Raw genomic sequence first — 26,233 nt, 5'->3', positions numbered from 1 at the left:
ATTAATAGTCATAGAAGCAGGCCCTTCATTCCAACATGTCCATGTTTAACAGCCTGTACTCACTTGCAATATCCTTACAAACCTTTCCAATCCAGGTTGTGTCTTTTAACTGTTATAATTGTATCCAACTAAAATAATTGATATAAATAAGAAGAAATGATGGACCCAGTATCATCCATGATCCAAAACGTTCTTGTACCTGGTCTGCCCCCGAGATTTATTCATCTTGATGTGTTTCAAGTCAACAATGTTGATGTTTCAGGATATCATTAAACTAACCCGTGCAGTTGTGCTGCTCATTCCTACTGTTGCCTGTTACATGCTGTGCATACCAACACCTCCAACCTCGAGTAAACTTCCTGCAAGGCCTTTCGTTCCGTTCCAGTTGAGAGGTGTCCAGTGGAACAAGTTGTTGGTGAACCCCTGAATCTTTTCCAAAGGCTGCCTGAGCCCAGGGCTTCCAGTAGGTGCTGATTCACTTCTGCAATGCTTGGATTTCTGTGAGAAGGAACTCGTGCAACAGGCCCCTGGCTTGGTATTACTTCCTGCCGCAAACCAGATCTGGGAGAACACATCACCTTCTCCTGCATGAAGGTCAGTGTTAGGGCTAATCCGAATGCGACAAGGACCAGAGAGCAATCTCCAGACACTACAAACCCCACAACAAGGCAAGCCAGGGTCCTGCTCTCCCCATTACAAACCCCTCAACAAGGCAGGCCAGGGCCCTGCCCTCCACCATTACAAACCCCACCACAAGGCAAGCCAGGGCCCTGTCCTCCCCATTACAAACCCCACCACAAGGCAGGCCAGGGTCCTGCCCTCCCCCATTACAAACCTCCACCACAAGGCAGGCCAGGGTCCTGCCCTCCCCCATTACAAACCTCCACCACAAGGCAGGCCAGGGCCCTGCCCTCCACCATTACAAACCCCACCACAAGGCAGGCCAGGGCCCTGCCCTCCACCATTACAAACCCCACCACAAGGCAGGCCAGGGCCCTGCCCTCCACCATTACAAACCCCACCACAAGGCAGGCCAGGGCCCTGCCCTCCAGCCAAACCCCACCACAAGGCAGGCCAGGGCCCTGCCCTCCCCCATTACAAACCCCACCACAAGGCAGGTCAGGGCCCTTGTCTCCCCATTATACATTCTCCAGCTTTGTGTCTGGATGGGAAATAAATAGCCGGAGGTGGTAGTGGTTTTATTACACTTTAATTAACAGCTTCGATGACATACACGAGATATTCCCAGTAGATGTTCACTGATCCTTTAATTCCCGGAGGCGACGGATGGCAGACTTCACTGTCACAGCCGAGGTGGTGCTGGGGTGGGAAAGACAAGACCATCAGAGAGAGGCAGACACCATCATTCCCCCAGCCAGACCCCCCTGAACATTCCATACGGGCAGCAGAAGACCCCCCCCCCCCCCCCCCCTCACCATCAGTGCAAATGGACAGTGGGCACAGACATGCGGGGCAGAAGAGCCCATCTCCAGGTATGGTCTGTGTGACCACATCAAAGTTCCGCTCAACCACCAGTGTGCGTCAGGATTATCTATTGCACAGAAACATAGGTGGCAGAGTCGGCCCTTCGAGTCAGCATCGCTATTCAATATGATCATGGCTGATCATCTAAAATCAGTACCCCGTTCCTGCTTTTCCTCCATATCCCTTGATTCCTTTAGCCCTGAGAGGTAAATCTAACCCCTTGAGGTACCCCACTAGTCGCTGCCTGCCATTCTGAAAAGGACCCCTTATTTCCTACTCTTCTTTCTATCTGCCAACCAGTTCTCTGTGTCAATACCCTACCCCCAATACCATGTGCTCTAATCTCGTGTGGGATCTTGTCAAAGGCTTTTTGAAAGTCCAAATACACCACATCCACTGGCTCTCCCTTATCCATTCTACTTGTTACATCCTCAAAAAATTCCAGAAGATTAGTCAAGCATGATTTCCCCTTCATATATCCATGTAGACTTTGACCGATCCCGTCACTGCTATCCAAATGTGCTGCTATAACATCTTTAATAATCAACTCCAGCATCTTCCCCACCACCGATGTAAGGATAACTGGTCTATAATTCCCTGTTTTCTCTCTCCCTCCTTTCTTAAAAAGTGGAGTTACATTGGCTACCCTAATCCACAGGAACTGATCCTGAATCTATAGAACATTGGAAAATGATCACCAATGCATCCACGATTTCTAGGGCCACTCCTTGAGTACTCTGGGATGCAGACCATCAGGCCCTGGGCAAGTGAGAATTTCATTCTTCTATCCATATGACAATAAAACACTCTTGTTTTATTGCCTTCAGTTCCAACAGTTTACCCAAAACCATTTCCTGACTAATGTGGATTCCCTTCAGTTACGCCCTTCCACTGGATCCTCAGTCCCCTAGTATTTCCTGACTCTGGGCAATATTCATCCTATCTATTGCTCTCGCGATTTGATAGACCTCTGTAAGACCATCCCTCATCCTCCTGTCCTAGTTTGCCCAACCTCTCCTTCTATTTCATGCTCTGAGTTCTGGCAACATCCTCATAAATCTTGGCACACTTTACAGCTTAGGTCACTGAAGATAGTTGAGCCCAGGACCCAGCCTTGAGGACCGACCCCCACACCCATCGCCCCCTGGGTGACCTCTGCCCTCGGTTTACTAGGGCTCTGGTCAAACACACAGCGCACAAGAATAAGGAGGCCATTCAGCCCCGCAAGCTGCTGCCCCATTTAGTGAATTGGCCTCACTCCTGTGGCAGTGAATTCCACAGATTCACAACTCTCTGGGTGAAGACGTTTTTCCTCATCTCAGTCCTAAATGACCGACCCCTTATTCTTAAACTGTGCCCCCTGGTTCTGGACCCCCTCAACATTGGGAACATGTTTCCTGCATCTAGCCTGTCCAATCCTTTTGAGAATTTTATATGTTTCTATAAGATTCCCTCTCATCCTTCTAAATTCCAGTGAATACAAGCCCGGTCGCTCCATTCTCTCACCATATGTCAGTCCCGCCACCCCGGAAATTAACCTGGTAAACCTACGCTTCACTCCCTCAATAGCAAGAATGTCCTTCCTCAAATTAGGGGACCAAAACTGCACACAATACTCCAGATGTGGTCTCACTAGGGCCCTGTACAACTGCAGTCTGGGGTCATCATCGGGAGTAGCAATGAGTAGAGGATAGTTGATAGAGAGTATGTCTGGTTTAGAATGTAGAAACCAGTATATATAAGACGAGAGTCACAGAATGATAAAGTTGTCCAGCATATCACTTCTAGACTGGCCATGCCTATCCACACTAATCCCACGTGCCTACCTGCATGTCCTGCTCATTCAAGTACCTGTCCAGGTGCTCTAATATTCCAGCCACCAACTACTCAGCGTGATAAATTTAGCCTTCAAATCCCATTAATACTCTTCCCTCTCACCTTAAACTTGAATTTAGATAATACTAGGACTGAAAGTAAGCATGCAGGTACAGCAGGCAGTGAATAAAGTGAATGGCATGTTGGCCTTTATATCAAGAGGAGTTGAGTATAGGAGCATTACCACTAGGGGCGCTGCACTGGCAGCAGCCTCTACCTACAGCCTGTCTGTCATTTCTATCTTTTTTTAAATTTTCAGTTAGTCTAAAAGTCTGTTTTAGGGGGAAACTTTTACTTTTCTATGTGGGGGAGGGGGGGCAGGGTAAGGGGGGAAACGTCTCCCAGTCTCTTCCTGGCGGGGACGCGACTATTTCACCGAGTCGTGTCCTCGCCCCCCACCTTGCGGCCTACCAGCTGGATCAGAGCGGTCTTTCCTGCCGGGGACCGGGGACCGGACCAGGGCTGCTACAGCGGCGGCGCAGCGCTGGAGTCACCACGGAGCGGGCGATGCCGTCTTGTGCCGCCGGTTGGAGCTCCGGAGCGTTGGGCCGTTGCTCCAACATCGTGGAGCTCTGGTGCGGAGCTTCCAACGTGGGCGGCGCTGAACGGCATCGTGGAGACCTGGGGCACCTTGCAGAGGGTCTCCAGCAGCAGTCTCCACCCGGTGCGGCCTGCGGACTTTGGAAGCCGCCGACTCCGGTAGGAGGGGGCTGACTCTGGTGTCCACGCCGCTGAGGACGTCCCCGAGTCCCCGACGTCGGACTTGTATCACCCCGGCGAGCGGTCCTGGACATCGGGCCGCCCGTAGCTGCAACTGCGGAGGGCACGGGGAGGCCCTGACCACGAGGAACAGTGGAGGAAGTGACTGACTTTGGTGCCTTCCCACACAGTGGGGAACTTTGATTCTGTTGTGTGGGGATATTTTATGCCAAATTCTATAGTGTGGTGTGTTCTTTATTTTTATTGTATGGCTGTATGGGAATTTCATTTCACTGTGCCATCTGGCACATGTGACAATTAAATGTATCTTGTAAGAGGTCCTTCTGCAGTTGTACAGGGCCCTATGCTGAGAGAATGAAGCAGCTGGGCTTGTACACTCTGGAATTTAGAAGGATGAGAGGGAATCTTATTGAAACATATAAGATTATTAAGGGTTTGGACGCGCTAGAGGCAGGAAGCATGTTCCCGATGTTGGGGGAGTCCAGACCCAGGGGCCATAGTTTAAGAATCAGGGGTCTTTTAAGTCAAGACTAAAGTTATCTATACTCCCAAGCCTTTCCAGACGTCGTCTGAGTGAGGGCTACATGTATATATGTATGTTGTTTGTTTTGTTGTGCTATTCTTATAACAAATGTAAAGCACTTTGGCCAATGAGAGTTGTTTTTTAAATGTGCTATATAAATAAATGTGACGACATGTGTGATGGGGGGTAAGCCATTTAGAACAGAGACGAGGAAACACTTTTTCTCAGAGAGTGGCGAGTCTGTGGAATTCTCTGTCTGAGAGGGCGATGGAGGCCAGTTCTCTGGATGCTTTCAAGAGAGAGCTAGATAGGGCTCTTAAAGATAGCGGAGTCAGGGGATATGGGGAGAAGGCAGGAATGGGGTACTGATTGGGGATGATCAACCATGATCACATTGAATGGGCGGTGCTTGCTCGAAGGGCCGTATGGCCTACTCCTGCACCTATAGTCTATTGACACGGGATACTTTAAAAAAGATGAGCATCAGGAACAAGGTGGATGTTAGGTTAGTGTTTTACTCAGTATCCAGGGTTTGGAATCGACTGCAAGTCGCAGACGTTAATCACAGAGGGCGGAAACAAGTCTTGCAGCCCAACTTGCCCATGCCGACAAAGATGCCATTATACACGCCCTCGTCAAAGCGAGCTTGTGAACAGATTAGAAGTATTCTAGTACGGGATTTACATTACACAGCACAGGAACAAGCAGTTTGAGCCACAATGTCTGTGCCAGGTCAGGCACCATGTTAAATTGGATCAATCCCCTCTGTCTGCACGCACGCACGTACATGATCCACATCCCTATTTTGGGTCAGTGTGGATGTGTGTGTGTGTGGGTGAGAGACAGGAACAGTGCACACTCCCTGTATCCCACCACTTACTTGTAGGCCCAGGCTCCTCCAGCCACAGTCTTCATGCACGATCCACAATGCCAAATGCCAACAGCTCTCCTCTTCATCTTAGTCTGTCGGAGACAGGAATCACCTTTAGTGAGAATGACCGATATAACTTGCACAACTGGTGCGCTGAACAACAGGCAGCTACAGCGCCTCCGGTACACCCACAACCCAGACACCAGGAGAGGATCCATGTACACTCCACAACCCACACCGTGTACACCCACAACCCAGACACCAGGACCCGTGTACACCCCACAACCCACGGACCAACCTCCCACCACAGCTCCAGAGTAAGAAAGCTGAATTGGCTTATTACAGAACGTTGCAAATGATCACCCAGAGGTTCAAGTGTCTTAAAACTCAAGAGCAGCCGAAGCAGACGCCAGACACAGACAGATCGTCAGTGTCCAAGGGCAGGCGCAGCATAGAGGGCCACAAAATGCTGGCTTATCTCAGCAGGACAAGCAGCCAGGGTCTCAACCCAAAGCGTCACACATTCCTTCTGTCCAGGTGGGTCCAAGGATCAACTACGCGTATTCACTGGAATTTAGAAGGATGAGAGGGGTCTTATAGAAACATATAAAATTCTTAGGGATTGAACAGGCTAGATACAGGGAAAATGTTCCCGATGTTGGGCGAGTCCAGAACCAGGGGTCACAGTTTAAGAATAAGGGGAAAGCCATTTAGGACTGAGATGAGGAAAAACTTTTTCACCCAGAGTTGTGAATCTGTGGAATTCTCTGCCACAGAAGGCAGTGGAGGCCAATTCACTGGGTATATTAAGAGAGTTAGATTTAGCTCTAACAGAATCAAGGGATATGGGGAGAAGGCAGGAACGGGGTACTGATTGTGGATGATCATATTGAAAATCGAAGGGCCGAACGGCCTACTCCTGCACCTGGTGTCTATGTTTCTATGAATGGACCTGGGGCACACCAAGTCAACTTTATGTCACATACACATACAAGATGTACAGTGAAATGTAAGTGGCAATGCCTGCGGATTGTGCAAAAACTACACAACAGAACCAGTATTTACATTTAAAAAAAAGTATTTACGCCCTGGTGAGTTCAGAGTTTACGGTCCTGACCGGGTAGGATACTTAGCACAAGGCTACATCATGTGGTATCAGGAGCGGCACCCATTCAGTACTGCACTGTCACTCACCTTCCCGCAGAAGGAGCAGGTATATTTGGCGTGCTGACTGATCTCGATCTTCTTTACCATTTTACGGAGCGACGCTCCATACCGAGTGCCGTACTTGCCCACAATCCCAACTTTCTTCGTTCGTTTCGCCTGTCATAGATCAGCCGTCAGTCAGGGGGTCTCCCTCTCCCCAGGTCACCCTCACCCACAGGACCAGGGCTGGGACCCCCCCCCCCCCCCTGGACTGGGACCCTGACCCCCCCCCCCCCCCCCCATGGACTGGGACCCCCCCCCCTCACCCCCAAGTCAGGGTCCCCCACCCACCCCCCAAACCCTGTTTCGCCCCCAAACTCCCCGCCCGGGTCCCCGACCCTCCTCCACCTCCCCAGATCACGCCGACCCCGCGGACTGTTCCCCCGCCGCCCCAGTCTCCAGGCCCCGCTGTAAACGGTCGGATGGGCACGGGAGGCGGTGGATGCGGCCGTGAGTGCGGAGCGGGGACAGGGGCGGTTGGAGCCGGACAGGGGGCGGACAGGGTCGGATGGAGCCGGACAGGGCCGGACGGGGGCGGATGGAGCCGGACGGGGCCGGACAGGGGCCGGATGAGTCCGGATGGCGGCGGATGGAGCCGGATTGCCCGGCCCCGGGTCCCGGGTCTCGGCCATGACACTCACCATGGTCGCGGCTCCGGCAGAGAGGGCGGGGCAAGCTGCGCACGCGCGGTATCACACAGTCGCGCATGCGCCCCGTGCTGTTGGATATGACGTCAGGGTTCGCCGCTCGGCGACGCGGTCGCTAGGCAACGGGGCCGGGAAAAGAGTCAAACATAGAAACATAGAAACCTAGAAATTAGGTGCAGGAGTAGGCCATTCGGCCCTTCGAGCCTGCACCGCCATTCAATATGATCATGGCTGATCATCCAACTCAGTATCCCGTACCTGCCTTCTCTCCATGACCCCCCCCCCTTTAGCCACAAGGGCCACATCTAACTCCCTCTTAAATATAGCCAATGAACTGGCCTCAACTACCTTCTGTGGCAGAGAGTTCCAGAGATTCACCACTCTCTGCGTGAAAAAAAACTTCTCATCTCGGTTTTAAAGGATTTCCCCTTTATCCTTAAGCTGTGACCCCTTGTCCTGGACTTCCCCAACATCGGGAGCAATCTTCCTGCATCTAGCCTGTCCAACCCCTTAAGAATTTTGTAAGTTTCTATAAGATCCCCTCTCAATCTTCTAAATTCTAGAGAGTATAAACCAAGTCTATCCAGTCTTTCTTCATAAGACAGTCCTGACATCCCAGGAATCAGTCTGGTGAACCTTCTCTGCACTCCCTCTATGGCAATAATGTCCTTCCTCAGATTTGGAGTCCAAAACTGTACGCAATACTCCAGGTGTGGTCTCACCAAGACCCTGTACAACTGCAGTAGAACCTCTCTGCTCCTATACTCAAATTCTTTTGCAATGAAACCTAACATACCATTCACTTTCTTTACTGCCTGCTGCACCTGCATGCCTACTTTCAATGACTGGTGTACCATGACACCCAGGTCTCGCTGCATCTCCCCCTTTCCCAATCGGCCACCATTTCAGAAGTGATAAATCTGGCTGTAAATTTTTTAAATCGTCCATGGTTCTGAAGTGGGTTTTTACATACAAAATGAAAACGCATCTGAAGAAAAATTTATTAACATTTTATTCTTTAACAAGAACTAACAGAATGATGAATCTAACCCTATATCACGCACACAAACTGTTGCCCCGCAACGTTGATTACACTCCGAGTCAGGCCGGGTCGGTTCCGGTTACTAAAATGGCCGGGGGAAATGCCCAGGATCCTCTCGCTCCGGAGCTACAACACGTAATGTGGCCCATCTTGCCCCGTGGGAGGATCTTTGGCAGGAAGTGTTGCTGAGCAACGGCGGGTGGTGGGTGAATGGACCAAGCGCGGGCAGGTGGGACCGGGACCGGGACCGGGACCAGTGGGGCACCATGTTGCTGAGCCCCAGGTTCCCACCAAGGTCTGTAGAATCATAGAAATACAACTAGAAATATAGACAATAGGTGCAGGAGTAGAGGCCATTCGGCCCTTCGAGCCTGCACCATTCGCCATTCAATATGATCATGGCTGATCATCCAACTCAGTATCCCATCCCTGCCTTCTCTCCATACCCTCTGATCCCCTTAGCCACAAGGGCCACATCTAACTCCCTCTTAAATATAGCCAATGAACTGGCCTCAACTACCTTCTGTGGCAGAGAGTTCCAGAGATTCACCACTCTCTGTGTGAAAAATGTTTTCCTCATCTCGGTCCTAAAAGATTTCCCCCTTATCCTTAAACTGTGACCCCTTGTCCTGGACTTTCCCAACATCGGGAACAATCTTCCTGCATCTAGCCTGACCAACCCCTTTACGATTTTTGTAAGTTACTATAAAATCCCCCCTCAATCTTCTAAATTCTAGCGAGTACAAGCCGACTCTATCCAGTCTTTCTTCATATGAAAGTCCTGACATCCCAGGAATCAGTCTATTATAGACTTTATATCTCTATGGTAGAATGGAAAGTAATGAAAATGTGCGCTTAAAATGTGCCTGCGAGTTCTTGGTTTCTTGGTCCTCCAAAATATTCCAAATGGAATTTAAACTGGAGGTGGTGGGAAAAAGTTTCAGAAGTGATAAATCTGGCTGTAAATTTTTTAAATCGCCCATGGTTCTCAAGTGGGTTTTTACATACAAAATGAAAACGCATCTGAAGAAAAATTTACAGCCAGATTGATCACTTCTGAGACTTTTTAGATACCCAAGGAATCAAGAAAAAAACACAAATAATACCTTACTGTTGATGAAATGCAGTGAGCAAACGCGATAATTCCCAATATTTTCAATTCCGATATCTGCACAGCCAATGTTTACCAAGCACTTTAGCTGCTGTTGCCCCTTCAGCTCTCACTTCTGTTTACCTTCATTTCACTTCACTTTTGGAATTCTAAAGTTGGGTACATGTCTCCCACACTTACCCCGACTTCCATAATTTTTTTCAGCGTAAATATTCAACATTTTGGCGGTTTTTAACAGGTAGGAAAGTACGCATTTCTTGCATTAATAACATATACCGGAAGTGACGGATGTCCTCCAGATGGATTGAGCGGCTCCGTGCGTCAAGCCCTATGACCCAGTGACCTTACGTGCAACCCCCCTATATATATATAAAGCAAAGAAGTCTGTCTGAAGAAGGGTTTCGGCCCAAAATATTGCCTATTTCCTTCGCTCCATAGATGCTGCTGCACCCGCATTTTTGTGTACCTTCTCCAGCATTTTTGTGTACCTTCGATATTCCAGCATCTGCAGTTCCTTCTTAAACAAAGAAGTCTGTCTGTTTGTCTGTGTCCGCACGGGAATCTCGGAAACTACTTTACCGATCTGGACCAAATTTGGCATCGATAGCAAGTGTCAAGTGGGATCTCAAAACCACTCCAACCAACCCGATCTGAATCACCCAACCCGACCCGACCCGTCCCGACACGCGTGCGAGAAAGAGACAGAGACTGACAGGCAGTCAAGTTCAAGTTCAAGTTCAAGAGAGTTTATTGTCATGTGTCTCTGTATAGGACAATGTAATTCTTGCTTTGCTTCAGCACACAGAACATAGTAGGCATTTACTACAAAACAGATCAATGTGTCCATATACCATGATATAAATATATACACACACGAATAAATAAACTGATAAAGTGTAAATAACAGAAAGTGGGTTATTAATAATCAGAGTTTTGTCCGAGCCAGGTTTAATAGCCTGATGGCTGTGGGGAAGTAGCTATTCCTGAACCTGGTTATTGCAGTCTTCAGGCTCCTGTACCTTCTACCTGAAGGTAGCAGGGAGATCTTGTATTCTTGTATTCAAATTTTATTGTCGTTGCCTCACTTTGAGACAACGAAATGAATTTCCCGTACAGCAGTATCGTTAAAAAAAAAAAAAATCACAAGAAAAATAATAAAAATAAATAATAAATAAATAATAAAACATATTAAAAAATAAAATTGAAGTTGAATTAAAAATTTAACAAAAGCACAAATACAGAAGTCCACAACACAACATAACATAAATGGCACCCAGGTGAGGACGGCACCATAGTCCAGCCAGCCTCCCCTCCGTGTTCATCCGTGGTCGGGGCCTTCCGAGCACCCGCAGTCGCCGCCCCGGGTGGCCCGATGTTCAGGCCCTCACGCCGGGCTGGTGGAACGCCGACGCCGAGCCCCGACGGTGAGCATCCTCCTCCTCAGCGGCCCGGACCTTCTGATCAGCCGCCTCCCGCTGCCGGAGTCTGCAGCTCCCGAGTCCGCAGGTCGAGCCGGGCAGAGTCACAGGACCCTGCGCTGTCCATCAGCGCCGCCCGCGTTGGGAGCTCCGCAAACCGCAGCTCCGTGATGTCGGCAGCAGGTCCAGCACTCCGGGCTCCAGACGGCGACCCCCGGTAAGGCATCGCCAGCCCCGCGATGTTCCAGCACTGTCCCGCCGCTGCTGGAGCTCCGGTCAATCCCGGCAGGAAAGGCCGCGCCAATCCAGGTAGGTAGGCCGCTGTGGGGGGAGGGGGGGGGGGGGCGAGGACGCGACTCGAATAATAGTCGCGTCCTCACCAGGAAGCGGCTGAAGTACGGTATCCCCCGCACCGTGCCCTCTTCCCCCACATAAAGACACCAAAAAACACAAAAAAAATACACTTTTAACATAACAAAATAAACAAAAAAACAAAAAGATACCGGGCTGTAGGTGGAGGCTGCTGGCACCAGCGCCACCGGAAGTACAAGAATACAAGATGAGTGTGTGGCCAGGATGGTGTGGGTCTTTAATGATACTGCCAGCCTTTTTGAGGCAGCGACTGTGATAAATCCCCTCGATGGAAGGAAGGTCAGAGCCGATGATGGACTGGGCAGTGTTTACTACTTTTTGTAGTCTTTTCCGCTCCAGGGCGTTCAAGTTGCAGAACCAAGCCATGATGCAACCGGTCAGCATGCTCTCTACTGTGCACCTGTAGAAGTTAGAGAGAGTCTTCCTTGACAAACCGACTCTCCGTAATCTTCTCAGGAAGTAGAGGCGCTGATGAGCTTTCTTGATAATTGCATTAGTGTTCTGGGACCAGGAAAGATCTTCAGAGATGTGTACGCCCAGGAATTTGAAGCTCTTGACCCTTTCAACCATCGACCCGTTGATATAAATGGGGCTGTGGGTCCCCCTCCTACTCCTTCCAAAGTCCACAATCAGTTCCTTGGTTTTGCTGGTGTTGAGGGCCAGGTTATTGTGCTGGCACCATATGGACAGTTGCTCGATCTCTCTTCTATACTCTGACTCATCCCCATCAGTGATACGTCCCACAACAGTGGTGTCGTCAGCGAACTTGATGATGGAGTTCGCACTGTGACTGGCTACGCTGTCATGAGTATAGAGTGAGTACAGCAGGGGGCTGAGCACTCAGCCTTGAGGTGCTCCCGTGCTGATTGTTATCGAGGCTGACACATTTCCACCAATACGAACAGACTGTGGTCTGTGAATGAGGAAGTCGAGGATCCAGTTGCAGAGGGATGCGCAGAGACCCAGTTCTGCGAGTTTGGTAACCAGCTTGGAGGGGATGATTGTGTTAAATGCCGAGCTGTATTGATGAAAAACAGCCCGACATGAGTTTTTGTTGTCCAAGTGGTCCAGAGCGGAGTGGAGGGCCAGCAAGATCGCATCCACCGTTGATCTGTTGTGGCGGTAAGCGAACTGCAGTGGGTCCAGGTTTTTGTCAAGGTAGGAGTTGATTTGCTCCATGATCAACCTCTCAAAGCACTTCATCACCACCGGCGTTAGTGCCACTGGTCGATAGTCGTTGAGGCACGTCACCTTTTGCAGGAAGATTGTTCCCGATGTTAGGGAAGTCCAGGACAAGGGGTCACAGCTTAAGGATAAAGGGGAAATCCTTTAAAACCGAGATGAGAAGAACTTTTTTCACGCAGAGAGTGGTGAATCTCTGGAACTCTCTGCCACAGAGGGTAGTTGAGGCCAGTTCATTGGCTATATTTAAGAGGGAGTTAGATGTGGCCCTTGTGGCTAAAGGGATCAGAGGGTATGGAGAGAAGGCAGGTACGGGATACTGAGTTGGATGATCAGCCATGATCATATTGAATGGCGGTGCAGGCTCGAAGGGCCGAATGGCCTACTCCTGCACCTAATTTCTATGTTTCTATGTTTACTCTTCTTGGGCACCGGTATAATTGATGCCCTTTTAAAGCAGGTGGGGACCTCAGAGACGTCAGAAGTGAGGGGTTGAAAATGAACGCACACATGTAGAAAAGTCGTATCCACTCCTATGATTTACAGCTATTTTGATTGTTAGGTTCTCTTTCATTATGGCTTACTTTTCTCTGCATCTAACCTCCCTCCGTTACACCACACAGAGTTTGAAAAGTTGTATCCCATCCCATTTATTGTAGCTAATTTTATCCTTATGCTCTCATCTTTTACCTGATGTTTTATGAACATTTCGTACCGCTCTTTACTGTAATCTTCCGATAATCAGTGACTTCATATTTCAGATGTATGGTTTATATCTTGCTCACTAAAACTCACCTCATTTATTGGTCTCACACAAAATTAATCAGCTAGTAGTAAGATCCAGTCAGCTGTGTTTCCACTCGACAGTTGGGAAACTCACACCATGAGATGGAAACAAACATAAATCTGACGACCTCTAGAAACTTTGATCAGTCACCATGCCAAAGAAAACGTTTTTTTTAAATAATGCGAACTGCGAATAGATTACTCTAGCGCGGGCGGGGCCCCCTTAGGCACGGGGCCCAATTGGGAGTAATTGGTCCAATTGGCTTAAGGCCAGCCGTGGGTGAGACTAGTGTAGATGGGGCATGTTGGCCAGTGTGGGCAAGTTGGGCCGAAGGGCCTGTTTCCGTGCTGTATTACTCTGTGACTCTATCAGGGCCAATTACAAATGAACTCAGGCAGGATGGGTAAATGGAGGACATTGGTTCCTTGTCGAAAGCCTTGCTAAAGTCCCCAGAGTCAGTGTGGAAACAGACCCTTCATGCCACCGACCAACATGTTCCATCTACACTAGTCCCACCTGCCTGCGCTTGGTCCATATCCCTCCAAACATGTCCTATCCATCTACCTGTCTAACTGTTTCTTAAACTTTGAGATAGTTCCAGCCTCAACTACCTCCTCTGGCAGTTTGTTTAAGGAAGAATTGCAGATGCTGGAAAAATAGAAGGCAGTCATGTCTTGGACATTGGTGGTGGGGGGAGGAGGTGGGGGGGATTGGACCAGAGGGGATAGCATGGAGTCGAGGTATATGGAAATTAGTTTGGTGGGACATGAACAAGGAGCAACAATGGGTCTGCCAGCACAATTATGTTTGTGTATTTTGGAGAGAGGATAAAAATCGGGCCGTACGGGGGGGGGGGGGGGGGGGGGGGGGGGGGGGAGGTTGGGAGGCTAGAGGCCAAGGTGCCAGAAGTGATGAAGTCACTGGCAGATTGTTCCATACACCCACCACCCTTTGTGTGAAAAAGTTACTTTTCAGATCCCAATTAAATCTTTCCCCCTTCACCATAAACCTGTGTCCTCTGGTCCTCGATTCCCCTACTCTGGGCAAGAGACTCTGTGCATCTACCCGATCTATTCCTCTCATGATTTTATACACCTCTATAAGATCATCCCTCAGGCTCCTGCGCTCCAAGGAATAGAGACCCAGCCTACTCAACCTCTCACTGTAGATCAGACGCTCAGGTCCTGGCAACATCCTCGTAAATCTTCTCTGTACTTTTCCATCTTGACAATATATTCCCCCTAACAGGAACACAATACTCTAAATGCAGCCTTACCAACGTTGATCTTATACAACTGCAGCATGACCTTCCAACTTCTATACTCAATACTCTGATGAAGGCCAATGTGCCAAACATCTTTTTGACCACCTTATCTATCTGCGACTCCAACTTCAAGCACCTGCACTCCTAGATCCGTCTTCACTAAAACACTCCCCATTGCCCTACCCTTTACTGTGTAGACTTCCCAAATGCAACCATTTCTCCGCCCCCCCTGGCCAATCGATCCAGATCCTGCTGCAATCGTTCACAACCATCTTCACTATCTGCAAAACCACTCACTTCTGTATCATCAGCAAACTTGCTAAACTTGCCCTGTATGTTCTCATCCAAATCATTGCTGTAGATGACAAACAGTAACGGGCCCAGCACTGAACCCTGAGGCCACCACTAGTCACAGGCCTCCAGTCTGAGCAGCAACCTTCCACCATCACCCTCTGCTTCCTTCCATGGAGCCAATTTTCTATCCATTCAGCTATCTCTCCTTGGATCCCATGCGATCTAACCTTCCAGAGCAGCCTACCATGCGGAACCTTGTCGAATGCTTTACTGAAGTCCATGTAAACAACATCTACAGCTCTGCCCTCATTAATCTTTTTGGTCACGTCTTCAAAAAACTCATTCAGATTTGTGAGGCACGACCTCCCTCGTACAAGACCATGCTGACTGTCCCTAATCAGCCCTTGCCCATCTAAATGCCTGTATATCCTATCCCTCAGTATACTCTCCAGTAACTTACCAACTACAGATGTGAAGCACACCGGCCTATAGTTCCCAGCATTTTACCTGCAGCCCTTCTTGAATAGAGGCGCAACATTTGCCACCCTCCAGTCTTCCGGCACCTCTCCTGTATTTAAAGACGACTCATAAATTTCAATCAGGGCTCTTTCCTGGCAATTTCCTCGCTGGTTCCCCACAATGTCTTTGGATATATCTGATCAGGCCCTGGAGATTTGTGTACCTTCCTTCACACACGATAGTACCTTCAGCACCTCTCCAACGGTAACACTGACTGCTCTCAAGACACTTTCATTGACTGAACAAAGTTCCTCCATCCTACTATCTTTCTCCTCGGTAAATACAGAGGAGAAATACTCATTGAGGACCTTCTTCTGTGGCTCTGCATAGAGGTGCCGGCTTTCATTCCATGTAGACATGTCCATCATCCCCCCTGTCCTCATCAACACTCTACTTTGAGAGCGAAGTTGCCTAATCAGTCCTTGCCTTTGCAAATGTGGGAAACATGCTCCTTCAGAGCCCTGCAGTTACCATCCCAGCACTGATGTTCAGCTCAACAGCCTGTAGACCCTGACTTGTCCCTGTAGTCCTTCTCAACTAACATTCAAACTTCCTGTTCTAATTAATGGAGCAATTATTAATTAATCTTAAAACAAAGCATTAACTTCCACACTTTAAAAAAAACAGTTTTATTATGACTGGAACCACATTGTACATAATACGATCCATTAATCAAGACAATGACACAGACTAGTTCTTGGCATTATTTTATTACTGTTTTAAGAAGCAATGTGTCCAGACTTTGATCAGAGGCCTGGTGTAAACATCAGTCAGATCACTTCACTCCAGACAAATTTCCCAACTGAAGAGGGTCTCGACCCGAAACGTCACCCATTCCTTCTCTCCTGAGATGCTGCCTGTCCCACTGAGTTACTCCAGCACTCTGTGTCTGTCTTCACAACACAAGCCTCTACTCCAGCTCAGTCAATTTTATTTACAAATTGTGCAACTAGTAAAGGGTCTGTGTGACCACGGGTCTGGAAGAGCTCGGCACAGACACGGACATGGACACAGACACGGACACAGACACAGACACAGACACATTCTCACTCACACTCTCACCCACCCACCCATCACAGGGATTTTAATACAGGCCAAAGTCTTATTCCAAACTACTGCATCATTTCCCAAAATATTCCTCAATCTTTCTCTTCTTGTTCGGAGTGTCAGGCTGCTCCTTGTGCTTGGTCGTGGTGTCAGGCTGCTCTTGCTCTTTGTGCTTGACGGTGCTGGGGCCGGAGTCCATACTGGCATCAGCAGCTTCCAGGAGAAGGGCTTCGTCACTCACCTCCTCCCAATCGCCGTTACCCAACTTGAAGAAGTCCAGTATTTGTGTTTGCTTCACACCCTGCAGACAGACATGGTTCCTGATTAAAACCAAACTCTAGCATATCCAGCTCCAGCAACAATGTAGACAGACGTGGTCCTGGTTAAAACCAAACTCTAGCATATCCAGCTCCAGCAACAATGTAGACAGACGTGGTCCTGGTTAAAACCAAACTCTAGCATATCCAGCTCCAGCAACAAGCAGAGGGGATGTTCATTTACATTTCGCTGGGAAGAATCAGATTGGCAAAGGAGATTGCAGAAAGTTTTCATGACATTGCTTTGAAGATGACATTCTGGAGCCAACACAGACTTGTCCTGTCCTGTCACACAATTCCAGTTCTGTTAATGACCTCAGCACAAAGATATCCCTTGGTCACATGTAATGTGACAGAATTTTACATTGGAGCTGTGGACTTGGACCCCAAGATCTGTCTGTACATCAATGCTCCAGAGGGTCCCGCATGAACCTCCCCCCAAATTACAACGCCTCACACTTGGCCAGATTACACTCCATCTGCCATTTTTCTGGCCAGTGTCTGTAAATGATTCATTTCAAGCTGTCCCCATTCTTCACTATCTGCACTAACATTTGTGCCCTCTGCAATACTACATATGTATGTATTAGATTAATTAGATTAACACATCAAAGGACAACAGAGAATAGAGAACAGGTGGCCTTTTGTCTATTGTACTTTGATGTATCAACACACACTGGGTGAATCAGCGATGTATAATAGGTACTGAGATGCCCAGCAGTGTTGGAGGAAGTGTAAGGAAGGTTACTGTGAAATGTGGAAGCTCTTGAGGTGGGAACTGCTGGCTGGTATGGACAGAAGATTAACTGGCTAACACAATGTAACATTCGTGCCTGAGGGATCTCAACTCTTTATATTTGATGTGAATGACCAGGGTGGTCAGTGTACAGTGTACAGTGACATGGAGCCCATAAATGGATGAAGATAGATAAAGCGAGCGTAATGTTGGAGGGAAACTATCGGGCAAGTTGGCATCGTGCCAGTTGGAGCTCAATGCCACGTGAAATGCAGTCGTTCAGTTTACTTCATTTTGTTACTTTTTGCAAACAAACCAAAGGCAGATCAACGTTATTGTGATGTAGGAATTGGCAGCGATATTTACCTGGTGAAAATAATCGGTGGTTTCAAGGTCTGACAAGTTGCTTCCCGATAGTCCGGCTTGTCCAAGAATATTTAGTTTCTCCTGGATCATTGGCCTGTACAGAGTGAAAGGGAACGTTCAGAGTCGCCTTGGTAACAAAATGATCTGACAGTCACTGTAACATATTATACTCAGCACACAACCATGCCCCCTCCCCCCCCCTCTTTCACCTCCCCACCTATAGAGTGAAATGTCTCACATTCTTCCTCTTTATATCGACTCTCTCTCCTCTGCACTCCCAGTCCTGATCCGCCATTTATGCACAAAACATTAACCATCCTGTTGCTGCCACTGAGTCCCACTGTGTTCCTGCACCATTTTGGAGATAGTGACCATAATTCTACGTTTCAAGGATGTTATGGAATGTTATGTATATGTTAGTCTGTATCTGGAACCAGCAGCCAGAGGAAGTGAGGGAAGCAGATACACAGATCTATCTATGTGAAGGGTTTAGAGGGATATGAGCCTAACCTTAATGCTGTCAAACGGGCTTAGCCCAGTACAGTTGGCCTGTTTCCATGCTGGACAGCTGTATGCCTCTGCATCAGAGTCCGTGGAACCCTGGGTGAGGAGAATACCGAGGGTTGAGCAGTTAAAGAAAGGAACAATAGCGAGGCATAGACTAAAAATACTGAGGCCCTTCAGCAGCATAGAGAGCGTGGGTGGGAACACTTAAATATCTTCAAGACAAGATGGTAGAGGAAATGGCTGAGGTCCTCAGATGGAGATGGGGCATGTAACTGGCCCACAGATGGAGGCATCTGCTGCCCACTGCACTCACCAGATATAGTCGTCGGCAGTGCCTCTGGCCACCAGGTAGTGGATGTTCACACAGTTTGTTTGGCCAATACGATGCACTCTGTCTTCAGCCTGAAAGAGGGTCTGAATCCAGGAACAAGAGAACAAAGTTGTCAGTCCCACACTCGTGTAGAGACACAGACCCCCTCGTGTTGAGACACAGACCCCCTGCCCCAGCAACATCGCGAAAGGTCACTGGGTCATAGGTCTTCACGCACGGAGCCGCAAAATCCAAGGCAGGCGACAAGCAGGTTGTTTAATGACAAGATTAAGAAAAACGAAGGTAATGAGAAGAGAGAGCTGAAGGGGCAACAACAGCGGAAGTTGTTGGCCGTGCAGATATAAAGATAGAAAATATCGGGAATTATGGCGTTTGCTGGCTGCATTTCATCAAAACATCAATAATGCCTTAGTTTTGATGAAATGCAGTGAGCAAACGCCATAATCTCTCTTCTCATTACCTTTGTTTATCTTAATCTTTGGAACCCTAAAGTAGGATAGCTGTGTCTCATAGTCACCCCGACTGGCACAGTTATTTACAACGCAAAAACTAACCGTTTTCGCGGTTTTTAACAGGTTTGAAAGTACGCGTTTGTAGCATTAATAACATGTACAGGAAGTGACGTTTGTACCCCAGTTGGATTTTGCGGCTCCGTGCGTGAAGACCTATGACCCAGTGACCTTTCGTGAAATCACTCTATACATGATTTCAACCAATCCGTCTACAGATACAGGATAACGTGATTAACATTCAGTGTAAGATAAAGTCCAGTCAAGTCTGATGAAAGATACGTTGAAAGTCTCCAATAGAATAACAAATGCAACATATCTCTGGAACTCTCTGCCACAGAAGGTAGTCGAGGCCAGTACATTGGCTATATTTAAGAGGGAGTTAGATGTGGCCCTTGTGGCAGGGTGTATGGAGAGAAGGCAGGTACAGGATACTGAGTTGGATGATCAGCCATGATCATATTGAATGGCAGTGCAGGCTCGAAGGGCCGAATGGCCTACTCTTGCACCTATTGTCTATGTTTCTATGTAACAACTGAATAACAATGAGTCTGGTGGAAACTGATGAAGATTTACAGTGACACTTACACCACCAGGGTTCCAGAAAAGCTCAGCGATGACAACCAGGTCAGCGGACGAGAGAGTGAGGCCCATGTTGGCGGCAGTGATGGAGAGCACGGCAACACAGCGTGTGGGACAAGACTGGAAGTGGTCACACAGAGACTGGCGCTCAGCTGAAGAAGTGGAGCCATCAATGCGGATAAATGCAATGTCCTGTGGATAACGCACAATATGATTAAAGCCTGGATTGACACAGCTCTGTACAAAGTACATTGGCAATACAATCACCGACTGAACCATGAGTGACAACAGATGGAGCCACGGTGGGACAAAGCCCCAGGTCAGATGTCAGCTCGAGGTCAGGCCCGGCCCGGCCCTGAGGGAGGAAGTGGCAGCAAACCTGATTACTTCTTCTTGTGTCTGGCGTACACAGGCTAAAGTTGTAAGACAACTTGAACGTAGACAAAAGTGCTGGAGCGAAGGAAATAGACTCAGAGAGGAGGTTGTAAATCTGCCTATTTCCTTCGCTCCATAGATGCTGCTGCACCTGCTGAGTTTCTCCAGCATTGAGTACCATCGATTTTGCAGCATCTGCAGTTCCTTGAAAGACAACTTGTTCTGTTTGATCTTCTGTTTGATTGCATTCGTCAAAACAGGGTGGACCACGTGAAGGTTGCAATCTCCCACCCCAGCAAGCCTGATTATTCCGACATAACTAATTCAGTTCTTAATGTTGTCAAACCTATCTTATAAACAGAGAGATTAGGTGACATTAGTGGTAAGGTAAATGCAAGAATCCATTCATGAATTGGTAAAAGACACTTAGTAAATAATAGAATGGGCAGAATCACGACGGACTGATGGAATCGGCTCTGACCAGAAGAGACGAACGACTAACTCGTTCACAAGTTGTAGCTGGATATTCACATCTTCGATAAAGTACCACTAAATTAATGATTAGATACCCTGCGTGGCATTACATGTAATGTACTGTAATGTATGGCTGGCTGGAAGGGCCGAATGACCTACTCCTGCACCTATTGTCTATAGGTGTGGACAGAGAACTGGTTTGTGAACAGAAGCCATTGATATAAATAGGTGAATGTTGTATTGGAGTCTGTGACTAGTGGGAGCTGCAGGGAATGGTGCTGAGCCCAGCTGCTCACAATCTACATCTATTATTTTTCTTAAAGGGTTGTAGACAGCAAGCCTTTCATTTAATTAAAGCTATTACATTGTTTTAAATGCAGAAATAACTGTATAGTGTGTAACCCAGAGTGTGATGGGGTTGTGCCCACTCCCCTGATGGGCAGGGTGCCCCGCCCTCCATACGACAATCTGGAAGACAGTGAGTTATGATGTGGACGGAGCCAGAGAGAGGTTGGTGGGGAACAACGCTGGGCACAGCTTCCATCAGGGGGAGGTCGGCCTTGCTTTGAGGGCGAATGCAACAAACCAGATTGTTCTGGAAGAGATCTATCCAATTAGCCACATTGTGCTTGACCCACCCTCCTCTTCCACTCCCCCCCCCCCCCCCTCTCCCCCCCCCCTCTACCCCTCCCCCCTCTACCCCACCTCCCCTCTCCCCTTCCTCTCCCCCCCCTCTCTCCCCCCTCCTCTCCCCTTCTCCCCCACCCTCCTCCTCTCCCCCTCTACACCCCCTCCCTCTCTCCCTCCCCTCTCCTCTCCCCCTCCTCTCCCCCCTCTCTCCCCCTCCTCCTTTCCCCCTCTCCCCCCCCCCCAGTAGTCTAACATCGGTATCCTCTCTCTCCCCCCCTCTCTCCTCTCTCCCCTCTCTACCCCACCTCCCCTCTCCCCTTCCTCTCCCCCTCCTCCTCTCCCCTTCTCCCCCACCCCCCACCTCCTCCCCCCCACCCTCCTCTCTCCCCCTCCCCTCTCCCTCAAATACATTGCTAATTCCAGCAGGCATCCATCCAGTTCACTTTGGAAAATAACCAGCCGTCCCCTCTCACAGCACATTGTCACTGCATTCCCAACACAACACACTGCATTCCCAACACAACACACTACATTCCCAACACAACACACTACATTCCCAGCACAACACACTACATTCCCAGCACACACTGCATTCCCAGCACAACACACTACATTCCCAGCACAACTCACACTGCATTCCCAGCATTCCCAGCACAACCACTGCATTCCCAGCACAACCCACACTGCATTCCCAGCACAACACACTGCATTCCCAGCACAACAGACTGCTTGGACTGAGCCACCACACTTTTATTTCTGCAGATGACCACAGATGTGGTCTCTAGTTAGTAAACCTGCTGCCACCAGCAATTGTTTCTTATTCCAAACCTCTGAACATTTTCCCCTCCTTTCTCCATCACATATTGCTGCCATTACCTTGTCTTCCAGAGATGTACACAACGCATCCAGAACTACCCGATGATGGGCGAACACCAGGAACTTCTCCCGACCACTCTCCAACAAATCCCACACGTATTCTCTGGAAAAAAAGATTCATCCAATTATTCGGGTTTGCTCAGAGTGGACAGAGCTGGACTCTCAGCTGGGCAGGCGAGGTTATCGGGGGGGGGGGGGGGGGGAGTTTTTAGGCCAAATGTGACGTTAGTTAGGAAATCAATACAAATGAGCCGTGCAAGGAATCAGCTGACTGGCTTCAGTTTGTGTGTATTTGTTACACTCGAGTTCATGTGAAACTCAGGCTCACCCATTTAAAACTAAATTGTTCTCGATGGTTGAGTCAGATGAATACTTGACAAGCAATACGATGGAAAGGCAGACATGGTTACAATCGATTGTCTAATAAAATGGTTGAAACTTCAAGGGACTACTCCAGCTCGTGATAAGAATTCCAAAGACCCAGGACCTCAGGCGTGGATGACCTCTGACGTAGATCATCCTACAAGGAAACATCCTCTCCACACCCAACTTGTCAGGGCCTTCAGGATCATACGTTTCAATCAATTCCATTCCAACTTCTTCATCACGTCTACTCCACCATTGAATCATGGCTGATCTATCTTCCCCTCTCAACCCCAATGTCCTGCCTTTGACCCATAACCCGACACCCGTAATCAAGAATCTGTCAATCTCTGCCTTAAGAATATAAATGTTCCTTCCTCTTGCAAACTCCAGTGGATTCAGGCTTTGTCTGTCCAATCTCTATTCACATGATAACTTGCCAATTCTAGTCGTAAATGTTCTCTAAACTGTTTATAATATTAAATAATCTTCAATAGATAGGGTTGAGTGGGAAGGCTAGATCAGCCATGATTGTAACCATGTAACCATTGAATGGAGTAGACTTGATGGGCCGAATGGCCTACTTCTGCTCCTATAACCAATGAACTCATGAGTGAGACCATTACTTTACACACTCCTCTAGATGTAATCTCATTGATGCCTTTATAATTACAGTAACTTCCCTACTTTATTATTCAACGTCCCTTGCAATGAACAGTAACGTTGTCGACTTTCCCAACTACTTATTACCTTAATAGCTCACGTGCCAGGACATTAGATCCCTCTTCATCAGATTTCAGATCAGCAGAATATGACAGGCCAACTGGTCTCCCAGTTGCTAGTGATTGTAACTCACATTCCCATTCCCACACTGACCTTTCTGTCCTGGGCCTCCTCCATTGCCAGAGTAAGGCCACACACAAACAAACTGGAGGAACAGCATCTCATATTCCACTTTGCAAATTAAGGTAGCCTCTAACTAAACGTCCTTCCCTCCCCTCCTCTGCACCCCACCTACTTCTCCCCTCCAGCTCCTCTCCTACCTCTGGCTTCACAGTGAAGGGGATGATTGATAGCAGACAGTTGGAACAAAGGCCAGAAATAAGAGCAGAAGGTGTGAGACAGATTTTAATCACAATCTGGCCTTTGTTCTAACTGTCTGCCTATCGAACAACCCCTTTGCCTATGTCCACCTATTACCTGCCCCACTGACCTGCCACTCCCCTTTTTCCAGCTTTCTCCTCCCCCCCCCCCCAACAATCTGTCTGAAGATGGGTCTCGACCTGCAATGTCACATCCATGTCAGAGATGCTGCCTGACCCGCTGAGTTACTCCAGCACTCTGAAACGTCACCTATCCAGGTTCTCCACAGATGCTGCCTGACCCGCTGAGTTACTCCAGCACTCTGAAACGTCACCTATCCAGGTTCTCCACAGATGCTGCCTGACCCGCTGAGTTACTCCAGCACTCTGAAACGTCACCTATCCAGGTTCTCCACAGATGCTGCCTGACCCGCTGAGTTACTCCAGCACTCTGTGAAATGTCACCTATCCATGTTCTCCACAGATGCTGCCTGACCCGCTGAGTTACTCCAGCACTCTGTGAAATGTCACCTATCCATGTTCTCCACAGATGCTGCCTGACCCGCTGAGTTACTCCAGCACTCTGAGAAACATCACCTATCCATGTTCTCCACAGATGCTGCCTGACCCGCTGAGTTACTCCAGCACTCTGAAACGTCACCTATCCAGGTTCTCCACAGATGCTGCCTGACCCGCTGAGTTACTCCAGCACTCTGTGTCTATCTTCACCCGCCAGCCAGCTTCACGATTCCATTGAGAGACTGTTTAAGAAGGAACTGCAGATGCTGGAAAATCGAAGGTAGACAAAAGTGCTGGAGAAACTCAGCGGGTTTCGGCCCGAAACGTTGCCTATTTCCTTCAGGGTTTCATCCCGAAACGTTGCCTATTTCCTTCGCTTCATTGATGCTGCCTGACCCGCTGAGTTACTCCAGCACTCTGTGAAACGTCACCTATCCATGTTCTCCACAGATGCTGCCTGACCCGCTGAGTTACTCCAGCACTCTGTGAAACGTCACCTATCCATGTTCTCCACAGATACTGCCCTGACCCGCTGAGTTCCTCCAGCACTCTGTGAAACGTCACCTATCCATGTTCTCCACAGATGCTGCCTGACCTGCTGAGTTACTCCAGCACTCTGTGAAACGTCACCTATCCATTTTCTCCACAGATGCTGCCTGACCCGCTGAGTTACTCCATCACTCTGTGTCCTTTTGTTGAACCACATCGACTGGCCAACCATCATTGTCACCTCCTACAACATGCCCTAAGATGAGTTTGTCCGAACTCCTCCATGCCAATGAAGCTGCCTCACTGAGCCAGCACATTCCAGGCTAAAGCAGCCGTTTCTTTGGCACTTTAATGATTCGGTTGCACCCGTCAGGCTCTGAGTTCACCACAAGTGCCACTGCAACATGTGAAGATTTTTCTGCACCTTCCACATTGAGGACAAGGGTAGGATGTCACATCTGCCAGGTCCCCGTGTTATATACAGGGCAGCAAGGCCAACGCCGTTCATATACAAGGTAGGAATTTGCTCACATAATGGATCGAATCTTTGCTTCTCCTGTGCGATTGTAAAAAACCATCAGTGCCTCCTTTTGCTCACGTTTCTGTTACATAAGGAAGAGGAGAATTTTGAAATAAACTATAAAACTATGAATAGTTTTCTCTGTCCATTGACAAGATCATTCCCTCAGTGAAGCAGGAAGCACCCACCGTTTTGTGGCCGGTCATGGCCTGTGCTGCTGCCTGCAGAGCCACCTTGGCCTTGGCACTCACACCCTCAGGTTCCACAAGGACCACCTTGCGTCGCTTGGCCGGCAACTGCGACAGAACATCCGACTTCAGGCGCCGCACCATCAATGATTCCAGCAGCAGGAGCCGCAGCTCCTGGAGGTTGGACGATCCGGAATAATCCCAGCCCCAACGTAACTGGTGAGCAAGGGAGCAGAGTTAGCAGGTGGGTGGTGGGGACTGTAGGTGGGTGGTGGGGACTGTAGGGGCTGTAGGTGGGGGGTAGACAAGGGTGGGTGGTGGGGACTGTAGGTGGATGGGGTGAGACGGTGTGGGTGGGTAGAATTGAGGGTAGAATTGGTTTGGGCAGAGTAAAGAAATAGCATGGGGAAGGAAACAGTAAGAGGTATACATGGGTATCTGAACAGGGCATCGAATAGATCAGTGGAGCAGCAAGCATGTAACAAGATTTGAATCTGCACGTAGACCAGGCAAACTAAAGGAGCAGTAATGGTTTGGAGGATGAGTTCTAGATTCCAGTGAAGGAGACAACTGGCAGCAAATGATATTTCCATTGTGACAAATGAAAGATTCATTGACGATCTCCTTGTGAAGGTGCTTGAGGGACAGTGATCATAATAAAATCAATTTTAAATTAAATTTGAATATGATTTAGCTCAATCTGATTCTAGAGACTTGAATCTGATGACAGGAGCATGAGCTGCCTCTGGCAGAGTATGGAACCATAAAACATGACGGCAAACTAGCAATGACTAGGATTTAAACAGTTTATACATCATTTACAAGTAATAAATGCCACTTTGATGCCAAATAATGTACAGCAGGAACACTGGTACAGCAGACGCCATCAAGAGAAGTCAAAGATAGCGGCAGATCGAAGGAAGAACGCTGTAATGTTGCCAAATAGAGGAGCAGGAGGGAGGGTTGGGAAAACGTCAGCAACACTGATCACAGACATGGGTGGGGC

General features: G+C 48.6%; 2 protein-coding genes across 2 annotated transcripts in view; both read right to left on the bottom strand.

The window, feature by feature from the left end:
* Window positions 1–1,194: 1,194 nt before the first annotated feature.
* On the bottom strand, window positions 1,195–7,466 carry LOC129694893 (60S ribosomal protein L37a). Its single transcript, XM_055631645.1, has 4 exons — window positions 7,322–7,466; window positions 6,669–6,797; window positions 5,484–5,566; window positions 1,195–1,320 (listed from the first exon to the last, which is right to left on the bottom strand). Exons 1-4 carry the CDS (start codon window positions 7,322–7,324, stop codon window positions 1,257–1,259), a joined length of 279 nt encoding a protein of 92 aa, XP_055487620.1. The 5' UTR covers window positions 7,325–7,466; the 3' UTR covers window positions 1,195–1,256.
* Window positions 7,467–16,010: 8,544 nt separating this feature from the next.
* smarcal1 (SWI/SNF related, matrix associated, actin dependent regulator of chromatin, subfamily a-like 1) overlaps window positions 16,011–26,233 on the bottom strand; it is a 41,469-nt gene continuing 31,246 nt past the window's right edge. Inside the window, exons 12-18 of the mRNA XM_055631651.1 lie at window positions 25,228–25,443; window positions 25,051–25,121; window positions 22,067–22,169; window positions 19,721–19,903; window positions 18,603–18,703; window positions 17,783–17,876; window positions 16,011–16,664 (exon numbers count right to left, since the gene is read on the bottom strand). Of these exons, the coding sequence (XP_055487626.1) occupies window positions 16,437–16,664; window positions 17,783–17,876; window positions 18,603–18,703; window positions 19,721–19,903; window positions 22,067–22,169; window positions 25,051–25,121; window positions 25,228–25,443 (996 nt within the window). The 3' untranslated portion in view covers window positions 16,011–16,436. The remainder of the gene's footprint in view (window positions 16,665–17,782; window positions 17,877–18,602; window positions 18,704–19,720; window positions 19,904–22,066; window positions 22,170–25,050; window positions 25,122–25,227; window positions 25,444–26,233) is intronic.

The sequence above is a fragment of the Leucoraja erinacea genome, unplaced genomic scaffold, assembly GCF_028641065.1.
Source record: "Leucoraja erinacea ecotype New England unplaced genomic scaffold, Leri_hhj_1 Leri_84S, whole genome shotgun sequence".
In the NCBI taxonomy this organism is placed as follows: Eukaryota; Metazoa; Chordata; class Chondrichthyes; order Rajiformes; family Rajidae; genus Leucoraja; species Leucoraja erinaceus.
This window is presented reverse-complemented; position numbering and strand designations above follow the sequence as displayed.